Genomic DNA, 23,515 nt, shown 5'->3' on the forward strand with positions numbered 1-23,515 from the left:
TACTAGGGAGTTCACAGCATATTAATCTGCTGCTCAAAAACATCCTTCTGGTAATATACAGAGAGCACTTAAAGCAACTGCTGTGCTCATTTCACTGAGGAAATATTCACAGCATGAGGCATTAGAAGGACAATTAATTATCCCAAGTTTTATTAGCCCACATTCTTTATTCTCCCATGTCCCTCAGTAACTTGATATTTATGACAATGCTGGCACTACTAGAATACATCTCTCACTCCAACTATTAGCCTGCCAACAGCATAACTAAGCAAAAGCTATACAGAGATATGTGAGCAGCTCAGATATTAATGTTTAGCACTACTTATGTAACACATTAAGGTTGCAATCCTATGCACACTTACCTTACACAACTGGGCTTAACCCTGAGTAGACATGTACAGGACTCAAGGTGACCAGACATCTTCATTTTCCAGGACATGTCCTATATTTCAACCTTCTCTCCAGGAGGAATTCCTCAGTGTCCTCCATTTGAGTATGACTGATAAGCATAAATGTCTATTTATATTTGTGTTTTTAGCTTTTATTTGGTAATGCCCTCCATTTTTTTCTTGAATGTCTTACATTTTGTCCTCCTTCGTGGTTTGGACACCTGGTCACCCTGACAGAATTGCACTTTATGTCTTCAAAACATGCATTAGCTGCTATTCGGAATCTTGGATTTAAGTTCATGCTGAAATATTTGGTTCAGTTGATTTATGTTTCCAATGAAGCTTTAAGGATTATGATTCATTTGCTGTTGATTTTGTTATTGTTGACATTTTGGTTGTTGTTAAATTAATCTGAATAGCAGATCCAGAGCCTTTAGTTTGTAATAGACAGGGCTTGGATGGGGAGCAGGAACCTAGATTTGAAATGTTAGAGCCACCATGAAGTTCACTGCATCTCCATGTTCAAATTACTATTGTCACTCTTTAAATCTACCCCAGTTTTGTTATTGTTGGAAGGATAATGAAGAATAATCTGATGCACCCTGTTGTGAGATATTTGGGTGACTTGGAAGCAAATGTGGGAAGCAATTACCAAGTTCACTAAGACTTCAGTCATGCAAACACCTACTAGAGAGCAAGGGCTATCAGATCCCAGTGGCAAATAATATGCATTGGGCCATGCTTCCCATCGTTCAGTGTTTAACTTGATGTCTAACTTGATGTTTAAAATGTAATGGCAGAAGCCAAAAATCACCATATAGATATCATCTATGCCTTCAGAAAGAAAGCAAGAAAGAAAGAAAGAAAGAAAGAAAGAAAGAAAAATGCATATTGAGGCAAAAAAGCAGTAAAAGGTAATGGTATTCCCCATTGACAAGGTTATCTAGTTGTGTCCAACCATAGGGGGCGATGCACATCTCTGTTACAAAGCCAAAGAGCCAGCATTGTCAGAGACTACTCTGAGATCATGCAGCCAGCATGATTACACAGAACGCTGTTTACCTTCCCACTGAAGTGGAATCTATTTATCTACTTGCATTTGCATGCTTTTGAACTGCTAGGTTGGCAGAAGCTGGGACTAGTGATGGGAGCTCACCGCATCATGTGGCACTTGGGCCTCGAACTGCCAACCTGCCAATCTTGCAATCAACAGAGTCAGCATCTTAACCATTTGAGCCTCCACATCCCATAATAAAGCATTATCAATTTAATATTCCACATCCAAACCTAAGTCTGAAGTAACATCAGATGGATCTGAGTCACAGGTAAGCATAGTTAGAGTTTCAGCTCAACAGTGCAATCCTCTGCATATCTAACGCTGAAGGAAGTCCCACCAGATTCCAAGGGACTTGTTCCTAGGTAACTGTGTGTATACACAATGCAGTGTATAGGACTGCCACTTCAATGGAATAGTTCTCAGTCAGCAACTTTAATCCCTTTACTGTCTGTGTAATTGCATTTCAATAGGAACACCAAAGTTAATTAGATCATAAGCCATTACATATCTATTTAGGAGGGATCTTGCGTGTCTGAGTGTAAAGCAGCACCTCCTATTAGAAAGCCAAAAGTAACTTGTTTGCATGGTTTTTTAATAATTATCTAGGCATCTTTCCATGGGGAATTAAATCGCATATTCCAGCAATGACACAGTGTTACACACACACACTCTCAAACACACAAACATATACTCATTTTGGAGCATAAGTGCACACCCTGTTTCACCAGATCCTGTCTGAGCATGGATGTGAATCAGTGTCAATCTTGGTTAATACTTGGATGAGAGACCACCAGGGAATACCAGGCGCTGTAAACTAGTGGTTATCACATAGTGATTTGAGCATTGGACTATGATTCTAGAGACCAGAGTTCAAATCCCAGGTCGGCTATGGAAACCCACTGCATGACGAATGTCAAGTCGAAGGCTTCCACGGCTGGCATCCACTGGGCAACCTTGGGCAAGTCACACTCTCTCAGCCTCAGAGGATGGCCATGGCAAACCCCTTCTGAGGAAACTTGCCAAGAAAACCCCACAATGGGTTCACCTCAGGGTTGCCACAAGTCGGAAACGACTCAAAGGCACACAACGGCAAACAACAAGCTATATTTCAGAGGATGGAACTGAGTATCCCTTGCCTAAGAATACCCTGAGAAATTCATGGGGCCACCATCAGTCATGAAGGCATATATACACACACAGAAAGTAGGCACACAATTGTTAGAGAGATACACAATCGTTCTCAACTAAACAAAACCAGGTACTTAAATTGCTGAGCCTAGGAATGTAAATGGCATCTTCTTGGCATCACTTAACTTGGGATCTTACAGGCGGCGAACATGTTGCGCCCCACATGCTGTAATGCAAGGAAGCCTGGTCTGCTCCAGTGCAACTACTCCCCCCCAAGGAAGCAGTTTGAGACTTGCGACTCAACCAGGGCCAGGTTGTTTAGCCCAGCCCCCAAAATAAAATCTCCAAAATTTTAAAGAAGAAAGCAAAGGGGAAAACAAAGCAGAGTACGAAGCCTTACTGTTACTATATTCAAACACCTTTTGCTGGATGAAGAAGAAGCCAGTGCAGCTTCCAAAGCTTGATGGTGCACAAGGGTCTTGCTGTTTTGTGGATGGTGAGTGTTACTGTCCTTTACTTATAACAAGTAGGAAACTCAAGAGATTCCACTGTTGGTGTTTTTTCCCTGACATACATACCACAGAGACATAATAATAACAACAATACTTTTATTTGTACCCTGGTTTTCTGTAAAAGAACAATCAAAGCGGCTATAACCCATAACCCAGCAGATCATTGACAAATCACTACAGAGTGTACAGTGGTTACTCAGTGATCATCTGGGTTATGCCTCTGTGACAGGTGTGTGTGTGTGTGTTTCTCTATGTGTCTTTTGTCAGGGGGAGCCAACAAACCACCTTCACAGCCAGAGTCCCTCCTTGCCTGCTGCAAAAGTAATAGGGGCTGACGTTAAAAAATAAAATCAAAATAAAATGCTTCTCATCCGCGATCCTCCGGATCTAGGGATGCTTTTCAAGTCCATCCTGGGATGGAGATAGGGGAGGCAGAGGCGGGTCAGGAGGAGGCACGTGTGAACGGCTCTCGCGTGAAAGGCGGAGCACTGGATTCCAGAGGCGTCCCTTGCCCTGCTCAGTCCCTGTCCTTGCGGTGGCTCCATGCTTGGCTTCCAACTTTGGACGCCGGCCTCTGCAAACCCCAGAGAGGTCTTTCTGACACCAACGAAGTCCCGATCTGCAAGCCTGGCTGTCTGGTCCCAGCCAAGCAGGGACCCTTCCCACCAACATAATAACAATTAACTAATAATAATAATAATAATAATAATAATAATAATAATCCACCACTACCACCACCACTATCCGCCACCACCCTCATCATCATCATCATCATCCACCACCACCATCATCATCCACTACCACCATTATCATCAAGTGCAGGCTGTAAGACTAAAGCAAGGCGATCTTCAGTCACCCCCAGAATTCCAGAGCATGCCGCCAGGGCAGTTACAGCGCGTTCAAACCGCACTCTTCCCCCAGTGCGGATGCAGCATGAAAGAAGGGCTCTCCTTGACTGGAGAGATCCAGGGGAAGAAATAAAGGGTCCCCTTACCTTTGTAGGCCAGCTTGAGGCGGGGTCGGTCGGCCTTGCCCTGCTGCTGCTGGTGGTGCTGCTGCTGCCCGGGGACTCCTCCGACGAGGATCAGGACGACTCCCCAGCAGCAGAGGCAGAGCATCCCTCCTCCTCCTCGGCTCCAGGCCATGCTTGCAGGCGCCCCGGGTCCAGAGGGCGCCCCCTGTGGGTCCAGGAGGCGATCTAGGGGACGGAGAGGAGGGGACAGGTGAGCCGGGTGGGCACAGTCCCCAAGCCCTTCATGGGCAGGAGGCCAACATCACCTCCTCCTCTTCCTCCTCTCCCTCGGAAGGTGCAAGGGATCAAAAGACCAAAAATATATATAAAACTTCCTTCCAAGGCTCTGGTGCCACCAGATCCTGTTGGGTGGCCAAGCAGAAAGTCGGTGATCCCTCAGAAATGGATCCCCCAGAAACGGATCCCCCCAAGAAAGCAGCTGGAGAGGAAGAGCTTTCCTTGAGCTTTCTTTCCTTCAAGCAACCTCTCACTCTTTCCTCTGCCTTCGCGGACCTCAGCTCTCGCCTCTCTCCGCTCGCCTGGTGGCACAAGCCAATCCCGTCCTCCTGATCCCCTTCAGGCTTCAACGGCAGGCAGGCAGGAGGGGAAAGGAAGGAAGGAAAGAAGGGAGAAAGAGAGAGAGGAGGAAGAGAGGGGTGTGTGAGAGGGAGAGACAGAGAGAGGCGCAGAGAGATACTTCCCCATCCACATGGAGAGAGAAAGAGAGAGAGAGAAAGAGAGAGAGATGCTACTACAAGGGGATCTGCGGAGTTTCTCTCCTCTCCTCCCCTCCCTTTCCCCTTCTTTCTTAACCCATCGCACACACACACAGAGAGACACACACTGGAGGGGCTGACAATGGGAGAACAAGCAAAGCACAACCCACTTCCCTGCCTCCTGCTGTCACCAAACACATGGAAAAGGCATCCAGTCTAAGGGAGGGACCCTTTCGGGGGAAGGCAAGGAGCTAGCAATTTTACCCTGGGTACAAGTTTTTGTTTTCCTCTTACCCCCCTCTATTATATTTCATTTCATTTCATTTAGCTTTCCCTTCCTTTCCTTTCCTTTCTTTTCCTTTCCTTTCCTTTTCCTTTCCTTTGCTTCCCTTTCGCTTCCCTTCCCTTCCTTTCCTTTCCTTTCTTTTCCTTTCCTTTCATCTACTCTGTTTTATTATCCTTCACTTTGGTCTTTCACACTCCCTTCACATCTTTCTTTAAACCCTTGACTCTTTCTGTCACTATAAATATCCCAACCCACATTGTAACTTTTTTTCTTTATTTGTTTATTATAGATAGATAGATAGATAGATAGATAGATAGATAGATAGATAGATACATCGACAGGAAGATTCTCTAATATATATGTGTGTGTGTGTGTGTGTGTGTGTATTAGAGAATATATATATATTAGAGAATCCTCCTGTCAATGTAACTTTCTTTCTTCCTTCCTTCCTTCCTTCCTTCCTTTTCCTTTTCCTTTTCTCTTTCTTTCTTTCTTTCTTTTTTGTTAACTGGAGTTTGAATTTGAAGCCTTGTTAGCAAAAGCCTCCCTCCCAAACCACCTCCAAGTCAGGGAAGAGGAATTCCTCATGAAAAGTCCATTTCAAGACACATAGAAAAAGTCCAGGGGGAGCCATAAATTATAGAGGGGATTCTCGAAAGGTCTCCTCCGCCAATAAGTTAAAAATATCCATCGCCTGCCTCCCTGGAGGGGAGGTCTGGCTTTATGAAATCCATTAGTGGACCCCCCCTCTCCCACAACACCTTTGTTTCAAAATGCAAAGGAAGAGCCCATGTATGTTAGATAGAGAGGAAGAAAACACACACCTAACACACACACAGAGGCATACAGAATGACTCTTGAGTTCACTGATTTGTTGAGACCTTGGATCCTGCTTCACCAAGAAACTAGGATTGATTTTATTCTGGTGTATTTTACTTTGTTATTTTTGTCTTTTTCCCTGTATTGGTTAAAAATCAAAAACAAAACCAGTATGCATGTGACCAAAAAGCATATTTCATGGCAGCCAATATTTGACTGGAATGACAACTTCAGGTTCCCACTTAAGTGCCTTAAACTACATCACTGTTGACCAACCTCAGTGTTGCCGTTGTGTGCCTCTGACGTATGGCAACTCTCAAGCATTTTTGGAAAGATGAACTAGGTCTGCTGCCACCCTGCAGAATTAAAACAGTTTGACACCGCTTTAACTGTCATGGCTCCATCCCACACAATCCTGGGATGTGGAGCTTCTCTAGGACCAACTACCAGCAGTGATAGCAAACAGGAGTTAGTGGACATTATACTTCATGATGGGAGCTGTCCAGGGACAGCCCTGGTTAGTACTTGGATGGGAGATGGACAATGAGTACCAGGTACTGTAGGCTGTATTTCAAAGGAAGGAACTGGAAAAAGCACCTTTGAGTATCCCTTGCCAAAGGAAACCCTGTGAAATTCATGGGCTGACATGGGTTGACAGGCAACTTAAAAGCAAATATGCACATACACATATATATATATACACACACACAACACTTGATTTTAGCTGAAAGGCTGAGAAGTGACACACACACACACACACACTTTTAAGGCATCCTGTTATGATAGATGACCACAGGATAGCCTATTTGAGGGACCACTAGTACTGCAGAGGATCACATCATGAAGACATCTGGTTTCCGGAAGAGAGACTCATGCAGGAATGTTCATATAGAACTTTCTGTTCTGCATTCCCAGATTTCTCATGTCATATATAGTATAATCAAATATGCAAGAAGCCAGCCTTTTCTAAACAAGCTTGTTGTCCAAAAGCATTTATGATTCCCTGCTTCTCTCCTTCGGTCTTTCAAATTGTTCCAGAATCTACATATGTTTTAGACTAGTCAATGCAAGGACAGAGAGGTTATGTTGCTCACAAGGTTATTCACATAAGTGGGAACCTCTGTTTGTTTGTTAAAGCTTTTGTTACTTTGTTTTTCCTCAACCTTGTGTGGTTTAGCAAACAACTTCAAAGTTAAAAAATTGGGGGGGACCTATACAAAAATGACAGAAAATTAAAACTAAACAAAATGTAAGGATCTTACATTCCATTTCTAATCCCAGTTGGAACAGACACATTTAGTCAATGGCAACCTGAATAGACAATACCTCTGTAAGTTTCATTAATTCAGTGGCCTCAGGCTGCATCTGCACTTCAGAACTAATCCAATTTGAGACCACTTTAACTCCCATGGCTCAAAGATGTGGAATTCTGGGATTTGTAATTTTGTGAGATATTTAACCTTCTCTGTCAGAGACCTTTGGTGCCACAACAAACTACAAATCTAAATTGCATTGATTCTGTAGTTGAGATGCAGGCTTATTCCAGTTGCGAGTGCAACTGAATTTTGGCAAAGGCTGTGTCTCAAGAGAAAGGTGGGATATAAAATATATATAGACAGACAGACAGACAGACAGACAGACAGACAGACAGATGTTTAAGACAAGGAACAGCAACTGATCTTTCTGGTTAAAGATGTCACATCCATTGGTTGACTGGAGGCAGCTTCAGTGCAAAGATATGGCATGGCTTAATACTGGTTCTGACTGGCAGAAATTTTTCATAGTCTCAGGAATGGATTTTTTTTCCATAGCAGTGATAAATTAAGATCCTTCTAATTGAAGATGGAGATGTGTACATTCATGAGATGTGTACATTCTGCCACTGAGATGTGCTAATAGCAGGTGAGAGTTTGGAAGAGTTATATTTGCACTATAACTCCCCAAATCTTCCATCCATCATGGTCCAAATAGTAATTTGACCAAAGCATGTGTTCCACAACTGTCATTTATCCAGTCTCCTAACATTAGGTCTGATACAGGTATTGTCTGAAGTGGGTTTTTTTGGTTTCTAGTGTTACTAACATGGAAACTTTGGGACAGACTGCATAAATTAGTCATCATTAAGGGAAATATCTCAATTCCAGTTTTGAACTTTTATTTTTCTTCACATGTCTCTGAAATTCATCAGGGTGTGGTGGATTTAATCTTAAATCCTGCTGATTTTTAAGATAATGATATGGTAAAATCAAATCCCTACATCAGTTTTCACAACTAGCAATGCAAAACTAACTAACTAACTAATCAAGTGGATATTCTTGCAAGATAACCTGAGTTTAACTTTCCACCTACCAGAATCCATTTCATCTCTATCCCTAAAGGTATTTTAGGCACAGAGTGAAATTTCAAGGCAGGCTGCCTAATATATGATAAAATCTTCTTTATAATAGGATTCTAATTGATAAGAAGGAGAAGGAAAAAAGAGAGGATGAACTTGTTAGGTTTAACTGGGATAATATGTTGCTGACATACTCTTAGCGCACTCTTCCTTCTGTGATGTCACAGGATCTAAAACATAGCTGATATGGTTAGCATATTTTGGTACCAAATTCCAAGTGCAAACTGGAGTAATTTCTTAATTTTCAGATAAAGATTTAGTCCTGTTATTAAGCACAACCCAAGCACTTTTTCCCTGCCACTTTCAACACTGAACAAGACAGCACACCAGCAAGATAAAAAGGCGATCCCCTCGCCTGTTTAACAAATGCTTTTGCTTCCTGAGCTTAATTCATTAATCCCGCCACATCTTATCTGACACACTCAGCAGTTCTATTGATCTGCGCCATTGTTGAGAAAATAAGATCCAAACATAATGTTAGTTTTGGTCATTCTCACACTTGTTATCCATGTGGACTTTCATGCTCTGAGGGCAATGGATTAGCACTCCAAAATGACAAGAGACGCCTGTCTGTTTTCCATGGATTACAAACTGGAGACATTCGTTCAACAGAGCAACCCCTTGACACAATGAGATTATTTGAAGACATGGCCCAGTGAATTACACTTTTGTATCAGGGGTACAATGCAAACAAAACAGCACAGATGAACCACAGTCAGGACTTTCCCTGTACTGTTAACTCACCAGATTTAGGCTGCAACCATAGCATGTATTTCAGCAATAATTTGTGCACTATTTTGTAGAATCACTTCCTTATGAAGTTGGATTAAGCACTTTATTAATTGTAGTTTTCAAATTTTCTTCCTACAAGTAACATTTACTTATCTATCAAGAAATGCTGCACACTGCACAGAGCATTTTTCCAATGTGTGTACTTGGTACACTTGAGGCTAGCCAGCTGGCCAGGCAGACTAGGGCTTCATTCCCACTACCTTTTAAATCAGATCTCAATTCAGTTTGAACCAGTTAAAACGACCCTGGTTCCCACTTAAATCGATTCACTGAAGTGATTCAGTGAGAGGGGGGCATGCACCAGATCTATTTAACCAGCATCTTTTTTACACTGATTTTTTTCCCACATCTTTTTCACCAAATCGATTCAATGCCAAGTGTGAACCAGAAGCGGATTGGAATCAATTCAAATTTGCCTTTCGGTCGGCTGGAGCTAAATCATTTTGAATCGATTCATTCATGAATGTGAACCACAAGTGGGTTATTTTGATGCCAGAAAATGACAGAAAAGGTGATCGAGGCAAGTGTAGTGTGAGCCACGATCCAATGTCGAACTGATTCATCAATTCGGATCACACACCGATTTATCTGTAAGTGGAAATGAGGCCTAGTTTTCATTGTGACTCCACATCAACTAGAACAGCCTTCCCAAGTTGGTGTTCTCCAGATGCAGATGGGTTGAATTAGAACCCCATCATGCCCAGACAATATTGGCCCCGAATACAGGCTGCCCCAAAATATACCACGACCATAACACCCATGAGGGGGGGACATGAAGCCCCAGCTCAGAGGCAGTTTCACTCATCAACCTTGCTTGTCCTGTCTGCCTATATATTTATTTCCTAGTGGTGAATGTGCAGTGGATTAATAATGTATATAGATGTATTGTGCTGCATCTTTTCATTTAACTATGCTGGTCAACCTCATTGTAACTTCCGGTCACCCCCAGCTCAATCTCTCTCTCTCTCTGTTTTCCTTCCCTTTTTGCTATAGGTCTGGGACATAATCAATATTCCAATATGGCTTTTAGAGAACTTTGTCTATCATCCTTATCATTTGTAAACTCTTGGCAACCTTTCTAAGAACACCAGGGTTAATCTGAGAATCCACTGAAACTCACAGGTTTAGAGCGTCCCCAGCATTTCACACTCCCTATCTAAGTAACCTTTCAGTAAGCCATTGTTATCATTCCTATATTGTGGATAAGAGGTATGAAGCTGGAGAAACAGAGGCTTACCTTAAACCACCCAGGGAACCACCAGTCCAAGTTGGATATGAAACAAGACATCTAGGTTCATAACTCTGCTTCAATGAAGTCTAGAGTGCCCAATTCCATGTCACACGTTGCCATCCAAATCTCATGCTCCTTTGCTCGGAAGTTTTGTTGTGCCCATTTGGATATTCCTCAACATGTATACATAGTAGGACCTGCCTACCATTTGGCACAACAAGGCAACAGCCTCAATGCTTTCTCAGTTGCACTTTCTCACTTGCACAGGCTGTTCCCAACCTGTGAAAGTCTTTTCCTTGGGAGGCTAGCCTGGCCCCATCTCTGCTCTTCTTTTACAGGCAAACAGAGTGTTTTATTCAAATGGGTTGCTAACAATTAATTGTTGGCAGGGAGCCTTTTATGGGGTGTGTTTGATGTACCTTGGACTTCATTATTTTAAATGATATTATTCCTTTTAAAATGTATTTTTTCATATGTAGTGATTGCTTAATTGTATGCTAACTTTTTGATTATCAGGTTTTTAGCCAATCTTGATTTCAGCCTGCGTAGGCTGCTTTGGGTCTCATGGCAGCATACAAAGAGAAAGGTGAAAAATGTGGCATAGAAATAAAATAAAATGCTGGGAAGGGGCAGGTGTGGCAATCCATCAACCATTCTACTTTACAACCTGTTCTGAACCTACTAAATCAGTCTGATGCCTTTGGATGTGGTGAAAGAGGGCCCTTCAACTTGCCTGTCAACTTATGGTGCCCCCATGAATTTCATAGGGTCTTTTTAGGCAAGGAACATGCAGAGGTGGCTTTGTCAGTTCCTTCCTCTGAAATGTAGCCTACACCACCTGGTATTCATTGGCACGATCCCATCCAAGGACTAACCAGGGTTGACTCTGCTTAGCTTCCAAGATTACACAGGATCTGGTGCCTGTGGGGTATTTAGGCCTTTCCTGCTGCCAGCACTAAAATAAGATTCAGATGCCAAAGCCATCACTTGTGCAAAAGGAATTGATGGGCTGCCATCTTGTTCTTTGCTTCAGTCAGTAAAATGTCTTAGGCCAAACCTGGTGCCAAGAGCAGCAATATTAGTGACCACAGAATAAAAGGATCCTCTGTAGCTTGCTTAGATGGAAGGAAGTATACCACCATCTACTTCACAAGAATTTTAATAAACCTGCTTGCTCATTCAGAGAGATATATATGTATATGGCAAGTAGTTGGTCTGAATGGGGGCAGGGGCAGAAAGCTTCTGTGCCTCGTCACTTGTGCACAAGTTTAATTTTATTTATTTTACACAGAAACAAGAAGGAATGAGCTACAATCAACTTCACACTGCTTCCCATTTGAATCACTTTATGTGACACTTACAAGAAGGCACATAAGATTAAGAAAACAAAAATAGTGGCCACAGATGATGACTTTAAGTAAATGATGAAGACATTGAAATGGTTCAAGATTTTCTACACCTTGCCTGAATCATTAATCAGACTGGAGACTATCGTCAAGAAATAAGAAGGAGACTAGGAATTGGAAGGGCAACTATGAAGTAACTAGACAAAATCCTGAAGTGTAAAGATATATCTCTGAGTACTCAAGTTAGGATTGTACATCCCATCATATTTCCCATTTCTATGTATGGTTGTGAAAGCTGAATAATCAAGAAAGCTGATAAGAAGAAAATCAGTTCATATGAAATGTGGTGCTAGAGAAGACTGCTAAGAATATTGTGGACTGCTAAAAAGACAAATAAATGGGTCCTAGAACAAATCAGACCTGAACTCTCCCTAGAAGGCAAGATGACTAAACTGATGCTGCAATACTTTGGCCATATTATGAGAAGATATGATGCCCTAGAAAATATATTAAGTCTTGGTAAGGTGGCGGACAGCAGAAAAAGAGGAAGAACACATTCCAGAGAGAAAGAGATTCAATCAAGGAAGCCATGGCCCTGAATCTTCAATACCTGAGCAGGGCTGTTGAAGATTGGGTAACTTGTAATTCTTTCATTCATAGGATCACCATATGTTGAAGCCAACCTGAAGGCAGCTAACAACATTGTGAAACTCTTCCCTTTGCAAAGAAACTTGCTTCTGTTCCATGTGATGTGTTAGGAATCAAAGTTGTATTAAACCTGAATGCATTGAAACTATTTTCAAACCAAATGTGTCCTTTGTTTAGTATCTTCCCTGTCAAAACCTTGGTCTCAAAAAGTTTTCAGCTTTTAAACTAAGGAGTTCATTGCACATCTTAATAACGCAATTTACCTCTCCCACATTGAAGTCTAATTTGGACTGCACCTGGGTCCTATCACATGGCTTTTGTCACCAAATCCACAATCTGAGTACAATCGGCTGCAGCCCGGGTCCCTTAGCACACTTTGGCTGCCATTTTTAAAAGTCAGGAGCTTTCTGGCTGTGAAAAATGACCACCAAAGCATGTTAAGTGACATGGGCTGAAACCAGGATATACCTGGATGGTGGATTTGGTGACAAAAGCCATGTGATAGGAGCCAGATGCAGCCCGAATTAGACTTCAATTTGGGAGAGGTAAGTCACGTTATTATGTGCAATGATCTCCTAAGAATCTGTTGAAGTGAGATGATGCAAAATCATAAGTGAGCATTTTGCACTGTCTTAGAACCAAATCATTTCCTTTAACGTTCTCAAAATAATTGACTATAAATTCTACACTGAAGGATCACAGAGAGCCCATGTTTAGTTTTTAAATAATTTAGACCACAGGGGGGCAGAAAGTTTCCTTTCTTCAGCCCCACATCACCAAAGTACTTAAGCAGATGCTCTGCTCTGAATTAGGCTACACAGAGGATGATTGGTTGCCAAAGGTTTCCTTTTAAGGTAAGTGGGATAGAGGTGTTAGAAAATAGAGGATCAGGACATTAATTGCCAGTCACTTTCCCACATTCTATGGGAACAAAAGAAAACCTCTCAAAGATAAGGAACCTATCATCCTTTATTAGCATGATACCATCAACATGGAATGGATGAGTTAAAAAAAAAAAGGAGGCAGAAAGAGATAGTACTTAGACACTAGGATTGGTTTTTGGATTTATTTTGCAATGGATGCATTTTAAAATGAATTAATTAAAATTTAGTTCTTCTTTATTTTTATAAATTAAAGGTGCTTGACAAAGGCCACACATTAGTTAACTAACAAGCTCCACACACACACACACCCCTGCACAGTAAAATAACCAGTACACCAGATTTGGTTGAACTTACTAGTGATTTGGAGCCGTCACCAACAGCACCCTGCTCCTATGGCTTACAGGTTTTCTTCAGTGAGAGGAATTTGATCACAGAGGACATCCAGCTGATTGCAAGTTTCCTGAAAAGGGTACATAGAACAGGAATAAATGAATGCATTCTATTTCCTTTGGTAAGATGTATGTGCAGAGATCCAGAATATTAAGAATAAAGATCAAACTGTTTTTTATTGCGTAGAAAATGGGAGGTTTAAACCTTTCTTTCCCTGCTGTGGACACTCCTCTCCAATAGCTATTTGCCCTAGAAGAAAACTGTCAATCAGTTCCAATGGGAAATTTTTATTCATGAGCTAACAAGGCCCAGGCAAAATCACTGGGACTCTGAGGGACTTCTGATGCAGTGTGATCCCAAGGAAAATTTCCCCTCTACACACAAACAACACACCAGATTTAGCCCAGAATCAGACTACTATGTTTATCGTTAATAACCAGGTCAATGCAATTACCAGAGTAGGAGTTCCAGCAGCATTCAGTTTACTTTGACATCCCCAGCATCCTCCAAGAAACTTTCTTTGCTTTCTTTTTAATACTGGGACTAACTTATGCCCATGACACAAACTCATTAATGTCTCTGAAATGAGTGAGGTGTGTTGGAAACAGGTTGTACACCAAACCCACCCGAGACTCAAAGCACCACATCTGCCATTATCATTACTGTTTCTATGGCTTCCCCCTTCATTTCTTTTTACCTCAGAGAGGTTCATTAGTATGTAACACACACACGCGCGCGCACACACACACACAGAGTACAACACAATTATAATAACAGGTTGTCATGATTGCGGCTACCTACTCCAGTCATTTGCCTTCCCAAGCTACTGTATGTGTGGTGCAGGGAGGGGGGTAGCTTTTTTAATGAGGTCTTTTCTGATTCAGAAAGTTAGAAAAAGAGATTCTGCTTAATAGTGCATGTGTGGGTGTGAGTGTACAATGTTCTGCAGAAGATCAAAAAGAGATCATACAAAAAGTAGGAGCTAAATGGTTAGTACATGATGCTTTGAGGCCGAAAAAAAAAAGGAAAGGAAAGAGGGGGAAAAGATAGCTATTTAATCACTACAGAGGCATTCAGTGGAAGCGAGAAATGGTAGGTAAACTATGACTGTTCAAGGAAACTCAAAGCAAACTTTTAATAATTTGATGTTTTCTTGGAGCCAGCAATATGTGAAAGCATGTAGGCTGGCAGTGTGAACAGGGTGATTAAAAAGAAAACAAGCACAACTATAGACTTAAATAATAATACACATTTTCAGCCTTTTCCTTTCTAGGAAGCAGCATATAGTTTTGAATAAAATAAAATAAAAATAAAGAAATGCTTCATCACTACTGGGTTGATTTTGAAACAGGATCCTTGTGCCATTATATGTCCAGATATTGGAGACAAACAGTGACAAAAGCTTTTTCTTCCAGGTACATTATACAACAGCAGTGCTAAAGATGAAGAGATACATGAGCTAAACCACTCAGAAGGCAACCTACATGTGAGGTCAATCAAGTTTATACTAGACTGATTGTAGATTAAGGTTTTGCCAATTGGAGAGATAAAGATACTAAGATTCTTACAGACTGGCGTTATATGCCAGGCTGTGGGTGGCATGGGGGCATGGTGTATGCACACTGGCTGCACCCACACTACCCCCACACTGGCATCATGGTGTGCACCCAACCACACAGCAGGGGGTATCACGGCACTCCATTGGCACAGCATTTAAATGCACTGTACCAAAGGAGTGAAATACTCTTGTAGGATTCTTGCCCAGAGTAGTGGGTTGAATTGGGTGTCCACTGATAGCCTTTCCAACTTGAAATTCTAGGATTTCATGAACATTTTCATCAATGAAATGTTGTACCAAGGATTGTGGTAAAATGCTCTAGTGGACAACTGTGACCCTTCGGATGCTGTCCCACCAGCCTTTCCCTGCCCAGCCCATGGTAGGGAATACATGGAGTTGCAAATCTGGAGGACAACAGTGTCTCATCCTACTCTAACTTCTTCAGTACAATAAGATTGTGCCATTGGTTACCCATATTTGCACATTACTCTGCATCCACAAGCCACAGTCTTCTTGGGGTACAAAATTATCAGTGGCACTTCAGTGATCCTTCAAACAATACCACTGTGACTGAGAAAAACAATTTTTCTGTCTTCTAGCCCAGAGACACAAGCCTGGAGTGCCCAGGCCACCTTTAATAGATGGCCATTATTCAAACTTGGTTAGTGCTTATGAATTCCAGCAGTGCAGTGTGTTGCAATTACTTCCCTAAGACATGTTTCTACAATTTATCAAAAGACCTTCATTAAAGGAATTACAGAATGTATTTACTGTAAGTATAGCTTAGAAATTTGGAGTTTAGAAATGCCTCTTGGACACTATCTGTGGCATCTTTATTCTCTGTGTATTTGTGTCAAACACACACATGTATACATGATTTAATCCATGGAAATGGAGAAGGCAGTATGATTTGTAAGTCTCAGAGTACTGACTGATGTCTCATGGAACAGCCGTACATCTTCAGGTGAAGAGACAAATCTCAGGGCAAGTGGCACTGAAGGAAGAAGAAGTGTTGTTGTTGTTGTTGCTGCTGCTGCTGCTGTTGTTAATAAAGTGCCTCCACAGCCTGGATACCCATCTCTACCCATTCCTGGCTGGTAAAGGGACTCTCTGAATAAAAAAAAGTTGTTTTTGTTGTTGTTCATGTTCTTGTTGTTGTATGTTTATCTTGGGCAATGTCAGTGTGCTAAAAAATCCAGGAGTGAGGAAGGAACTAGGGAGAGAGAAAATTGGTTTCTTCATTTGGGCCAGTGGGGTGCCATTTGGTGCAAGGCAACATTTGCAGCTTCTGAACTCTCTTGTTGTAAAAGCCCCAGTAGCAGTAACACAATAATGCAAAATAATCTGACCACTGGCCTGAGCTACTCTGAAGTGGGTTTTTCCCAAATCACTGAAGCAATCTTGGACACAGAAAAAAATAAACCTCCCCATGTGTCATGTAAGTTGTATGTAAGGCCACATGGGATGTGAGCCCCAACAGGAATGTCAGCAATGCTGCAACTACCTGACATATTTTTCTGCCAGTGTGACCATTGAAAGATGTTTTCCCCACAGTTTACGGTTACCATATTGCCTATTTTATACAAACTCTGGGCCTATTACCCACATGCTCATTTTTATCATCAGCAGACATTTTCCTGTCCTATCTCTTTTACAACACACCCATCTCCTATGAGATCAGAAGGGTCCATCCTCTTGTTCCAAAGTTTGGCTCAGAAATCTCAGAGAATGGGATGTTGTTGACCTGCCAAACTTAGATATTGTGTGATATTTTTAAGGTACTTCACAATCTGGTATCACAACCAAAATGATATATGAACATGCCTTGACAGCCTTCCTCCAACATGGGTCCCCTCAGATATGCTAAATTACAACAGACATGACCCCTGCCATTATGACTAATATTGACTGTGGATTATGGAAATTATAACCAACATTTCTGAAAGATGCTTGGTTAGAAAAAGCTGTCTTTTGAGAATATTCTTTATAAAAACTCACATAATTTAAACATTCAGTGACATAGCTGTGTTGATCTGGATCAGTATGCAAAAGGATCTTAAAGCACCTTCATGATTAAGTGTGAGAAAGAAGTTGGTAGCATTAGCTTTCACATATATTCACAACAATCAGTCTTTTTAAGTATTCAAAATCTACAACCAGCCTCTTAACTCCACTAGGCCTTCTGCATATAAAATTATTTTGCAAATAATTTTTTCTTTTCATGCTTCCTTTCTCTTTCAATTTAAAGCATACTCAGCCTTCAGTTACTGCACTTCAAAGTTATTGACTGTTTCTGAAAGTGTTCTGTATTTTTTTTTCCTTTTAAATTACAACTACCTTTCTATGATTTTTTTTCTAAAGTGTTTATCTCCACCTTCAACTGAAATGGAACAAGAATACATTCACGAGAGACAAAACTTCCATTGTTTATACTCATCAGTACAGACTAGGCAGTGAGGAGGAAAAAATGAGGCATCTGATGAATACAGATGAAGAGAGAATAGTTGTGAGCAGAGAAGTTTTTAAAACTTCATCTGCTTTTAAGCAGTCCACTATCTTGTCTTATTTCTATATGGAAATATGGAAACTGTTTTAAACTAAACTGGATCTTTGGTCCACAGAGCCTAGTACTGTATACTTTCAGGAGTAGGCAGCAGCTATCTGGATTCTCAGACAGTTCTGTTACTTCTTGAAATAGAAATGCTAGGCACTTGCAGAAAATACCGAAGGCCCAATTCTATACTATACCTTTAAGTATCTGTCTGTTATGCTATACAAAATAACATATTTTAGCTCAGAAGCATCAATATGGATATACTATATAATAGAACCAAAATGAATACCATTCTTAAAGGCATTGGATCAAATCCACCAAGTATTCTTGTACCTCCTGAGCAAATAATTTAGATTTCTGTATTTCTTTTTCTTAAAACACACACACACACACACACACACACACACACACACACACACATATATATATATATATATATATATATATAAAACCAAACTTGCTATTTACACCTAGGATCACATCTCATGTATTTTCATTCAAATTTGAGTCTGACAGGCAAACCTTGTCAGGCTTTTTTGTAAAAGGAAAATTGCTCTTTGTGTGGAATATCCATCCAAACAAATTTTAAGGGCTATTGACACTAACAGTGAAAGTTCCCTGCTGAAATTAAAATTCTGTGCAAAAGCATCACCATCAATCTGGGCAACTCTGCATAAATACACATATGAGAAATGTTACTCCTATAAATACCTATGAATATCTATAATGTAGTGATCACCTGTGGCAGCTCACAGAATGAGAAAACCTCACAATGAAATGGTGTGTGGGGAGGTATCCTCCCTGCTCTTTCCATGAGCTGCCTATCTTGATTTGAATGTGAACAAAAAACAAATGTCTGTGGTATTTGTGCAGCTTCTACAGTATTATTAGCAGGAGCTTGCAAGAAGAAAGTGACTGGATGCAGAAGCTGATGCACAAATGAAGGAATTGCACATGTGAATTCACAACCAGAACATCCTACTCAGAGCAGGGATGCACTCTGAAGGTTAATTCAGCATTATCATTAACTCTAGTGCCACATAACTACATTAATTGAGAAGAATCATGTTTACCATACTTTCTGTTTAATCCATTTTCTGTTAACCTTTCCCCTCACAAGGCCTCACAAAATGTTTCAGATATTTTATTTCTTCTCTCTATTATTACTAAAAAAAAGTCACACAATAAGACTGCATATTTCTTCATTTGTTGTTGTTGTGTGCCTTCAAGATGTTTCTGACTTATGGAAACTCTAATGTGAACCTATCATGGGATTTTCTGGGGCTGAGAGTGTGCCACTTATCCAAGGTCATGCAGTGAGTTTACAAGGTTGTGATGGGAATTTAACCCTCTACGGCTGAGACGGGAATTGAACCTTGATTTGCAACACTGAAACCACTATGTTTCTAAAGCTACATCGACATGAACATTTCATTAAAAAGTTTGTCCTATTTAGTTTTCTTCTTATTTTGTAGGTGAGATATAAATTGACAATCTATTGCCATCAGATACTGAAGTGAATTAAAACCAAGTGACAAAGGCAACTTGTTAGTGCAACTGGGCAAAATAAGGGTCAGGGCTCCTATACATTTAATAGTTGTGCAAAAGATGGAATTTCAGCAAATTTTGCTTGCCATGCAAGCTTCACCTGCTGAAATTCTCTTTTCTACACCTCCCTGTCCCTGATTTCACCTGGCAACTCTGCAATCCACTTAACAGCTTCAAGCTCCAATCCTATCCTTAGGCTGATCTCCTTGAATTCATTGGGTCTTACATTTGAGGATTGTTCCCTGTAATTTAAGAATTTTCTCTGTATCTCTTACAACCTGCTGTTCTTCTGTTTTCCTCTGTGGCATCATGCTGTGCTGCTGTTACTTACAAGCTCTCTAAAGGGAAAAAAAAAATCCATGTGATTACTATTGCCCCCTTAATTTCACTCTGAGGTTCCTTTGAACTACCTGTAAATAACTTTTAACTTTTTATTTTCCTTCTAACAACAGAGAACAGTGGGTGGAAACTCAGCATTAATTTCTTAAAAGGGCATGCTATATGCAGGGCAGGGGACACAAAATGGCTTTCAGAGTTCCCTCAGCAGAGGGGAAAGGGGATAAAACTGTGTCAAAGATTCATAGCTTTCCATCTAAATACTAAACTAGATTTTCCTCTTGGTTCTCTCTCCCATTTGGCTAAATTTAGATGTCATTTTGGAGAACTATCAAAGCCTTTATTATGGAGGAAATGACCACTTGTGGGCAGACAACACTGCTTTCATACAGAGAAGTGCTCCCTGATACAGTGAAAATGTGAAGGTCACCTCCACACACACCCTATCTCTGGTAGAAATGCAATGAACTATGGAGTATTATTTATTTTGTGAACCTTTCACAGGCCACACTTCTGCTTTCTCACTTCAGGAGGCTCACAAGGCTTTCTGGGATCAAATTGCCCAAATGCTATCACAAAAGGGAGCAATCCTTGCCTGGTCCAAGGGGACAAAGCATCTTGCATTCCCCCAAAACTCTGCAGTCAAAGTCTCACTTAACATCATATTTCTGCACATGTCTACTTAGAAGTCTCACCATGGGTGCACCAGCCCTATAGAAATAATGCTTAACTACTTTAAGTGCTGTAGCACCATTATATGGAATCTTAGGATTTATAGTTTTACAAGGCATTTAGTCTTCTCTGCCGAAGAGTGGCAGTGCCTCACAAAACTACAAATCCCAGGATTACATAACATGGAAGTATGGTAGTTAAAGCAGTGCCAAACTGCATTATTTCTGTAGTGCAGATTAAACCCAAAACACACTCCCAGTTGGGGGAGTGTTTATGGCAGTGATTTGGCTGGTCTCAGTGAATGGCATCTTGCTGCTTGTAGGGTGGAGGGGAGACAAAATCCAGCTCCTTTCATGTTCCTGACATCCCAGGAAGAGCCTTTTGAATAGATCAAAGGCCTCAATAGTGGAACTCTTCATCATTTGGGCATTTTGCCCATAGAACTGCTTCCAAAGTCACTCTGTTTTTCTAGCCTAGTTACAATGATGTGACTCTGAAATAACAGAAAGTCAATGCAAAAACAGAATGTGACCCTTGAAACAGCAGCTGATGCTTAGTGGAAACTGGGGGATGGGGTTGAGGTGGAATGTATATCCTATTAAGGAACAGAAATTATTTTGTAGCCAACTCAGCATATTGACACTGGTACCCATTTTTCATTCTGTCTTTTCATATAACCAATGCAGAAAAAACAGAATGACTCTTGTTCCCTGCACATGTATTGGCTTATGCCTTTCATTCTCCATCTGACATCATAATCTTCTGTTTGTTACATAGTAATCATTTCCACAGGGCCCCATTTGTAGGCTCCCAAAGCAAGGGCTTAAAACTTGATCTGAAAAATGCTGTTTGCTCTTGTGCCGCCCAAAATATCATATCAGTTTACAGTTTTTACATGCTAGTCTCCGCCAAGTGATATCAAACTATCCTGGCATATATGAGAATAGCTCACTTGAAATATTTTCTTTTAGAGAATTCTCCATAGAGTTAGGGTTTTATTCTGCCTCTCCAATCTTTTGCTGTGGCGTGCTCAAATATATCAAACAAAGGTTTGGTGCATGATAGAATGTAAGTTACTTTGGAAATCAGTCCTTTTGTTAACTGGCTCTTTCTCTCTCCCTGTCTTCCCACTATTGCAAAATTCTTGGGTGCTGACATGATCAAATCACTCAATCGGTGACAATATGATGAAGATTATATTGTGTGCCACACCTGCTCTGAAGTAATTATAACATGCAATTTTTGGGAAAGATCCTATTTTCCCATTTCTTCAGGGCAAAAGTCAAATAAATTTTGTTTGCTAGTGAATGAGATTTAGAAGAGGAGGGGCAAGTGACAGTGGCTGAGCTATGGAGAGGCATATATGTCCCCATCCCCTTGGGTAGGGCTTGAAATAGCAAAAGGTATACAAGGTAAATTGACTGAACTCTTAAAATAGAACCGCTGTGGAGCTTAGCTAACCCAAGTCCTCTTGGAATATTGTGGTGATTCCATACCCTCCCTTCTTTAAGAAACAGAATGCTTTCTCCACTGAACCCTTTGAGACTTGTCACTCAATACAGGTCATTTTAGGTCCTGCACTATGGAAAAAAGATGAATAGAAAAATCAACATATATATTGTCTAATAATTGCTTGTCATTTCAGGACACACAGATTATGCAGCTCCTTCAGCTGAGAGATATGCAAATCCCCATTGAATCCAAATCCAACCCTCACTGAATGTAGAGATACTGGAAATTACTTAGGACTGTCCTGGCCCTAGCCTCCCTTTGTGGCTGTGTCTCTGTGCTAAGTAGAGTTGGTGATAGTGGATCTGGCATAAAATGGTTTCACCCCCATTCTACCTCCCCCCCCCTTTCCCCCCTTCTTCACTGATTAATTTCACCTGGCAGATCCATCTGATCTCAGGTGGAAGAGGGGGTATGGCCAGTGTAAGGACTGTCAGGACCATGTGGCACACTGGTCTGAAAATGACATGGAGGTGGTGGCCACAAGGAGGAACTGGAGCAGAGGTTACTATAGTTAAAGTGGCAGGTGCATAAGTCAGCATTTGGTGAGATGTGCATCATGGGAAGTCTGGTACAACATGAACAGAATGTGAAGTCAGCGAGAGGTGCATCATGGGTAGTATTCTGATGCAACAGGTACTGGGAATGAAACCAGCCAGGTTTCATTGGTTGCATGGCTGTCACATGGCTTCCAAGAAGGTCACCTGGAGGTGACTATCTCCATTGTTTGGTTGTTGTGGTCGGTGGTTGGCAAAGCACTTTGTTGGTCTGTATAGTAGCGAGTATTCAAGATGGCTGCCTGATACTCAGTGTAATCTTTGTAAATAGTTTGCAACAAAGATTAAAAACCTTTGTGCTGAGTGAAGTCTCACTGTCTGGAGATTCATTTCCTCAAGCTGGGAGCTCAAGGCTGTAGCCTATCTGTGGGAGAAAATTGCTGTGCAGCTCAGAGGCTTTGCAGGACCTTCACTCTTTGGAGTCCTTCTTCTAGGCATCCTGCCCATGTGCATCAACTCTGCATGTGGTCGTAAGGGACACAGCCCCCTCTCTATGCCCTAACCATGGCTGTTCACCCAACTCAAGAGGTTTAGTCTTTTCCCAGCTCTTTACAGCCAGCACTTCTTTGAATCAAGGTTGCCCTGTTAATTATTTATTAACTCACATTCTTTGTTACCATATGTACCAATTATGTCCTCTATTGAAGGAGTTCCTGTGCTCCTTCCTTGTTTCTATCACATTGATGCATTTATTTATTTTTGTAAATTCCTTACATAATAAAAATACAACTGTAATAGAAATATACAAATATTTGATAAATATCCCATGATGCAGTACATACAGCTCATCATCCTTTCCAGAGAAAGCTCATCACGCTACGGAGCTTAGCGCACAGCAAAATAAAGTGATTTACCATTCCTGATTTGAAGCCAAATTTGGGGTTCCCCCTGGTTTTATCGCATGGCTTTTGCCCCGAAAACTGCCATCCGGGTACAGCCTGGCTCCAATACTGGTCCCTGAACTCACTTCGATGGCCATTTTTCAATGTCAGAAAGCTCCCGACTTTGAAAAATGGCCACTGAAGTGAGTTCAGGGACCAGTATTGGAGCTGGGATGTACCCAGATGGTGGTTTTTGGCACCTGTCCATAAGGCTTCTGGTTAGAATCCAAGACATTTTGCTAGAACAAGCTTGTTTCATTCTCAGGCCTCAAATTTTAACTATTCCAGAAGGTGA

At 41.2% G+C, this 23,515-nt stretch overlaps 1 protein-coding gene across 1 annotated transcript in view; it reads right to left on the reverse strand.

The window, feature by feature from the left end:
* The window catches only part of SEMA3A (semaphorin 3A), a 228,779-nt gene extending 215,125 nt beyond the window's left edge, over positions 1-13,654 (reverse strand). Inside the window, exons 1-2 of the mRNA XM_042469819.1 lie at positions 13,570-13,654; positions 4,081-4,284 (exon numbers count right to left, since the gene is read on the reverse strand). Coding sequence (XP_042325753.1) covers positions 4,081-4,231 — 151 coding nt within the window. The 5' untranslated portion in view covers positions 4,232-4,284; positions 13,570-13,654. The remainder of the gene's footprint in view (positions 1-4,080; positions 4,285-13,569) is intronic.
* Positions 13,655-23,515: the final 9,861 nt, after the last annotated feature.

This window comes from Sceloporus undulatus, chromosome 5 (genome assembly GCF_019175285.1).
Source record: "Sceloporus undulatus isolate JIND9_A2432 ecotype Alabama chromosome 5, SceUnd_v1.1, whole genome shotgun sequence".
NCBI classification, from domain to species: Eukaryota; Metazoa; Chordata; class Lepidosauria; order Squamata; family Phrynosomatidae; genus Sceloporus; species Sceloporus undulatus.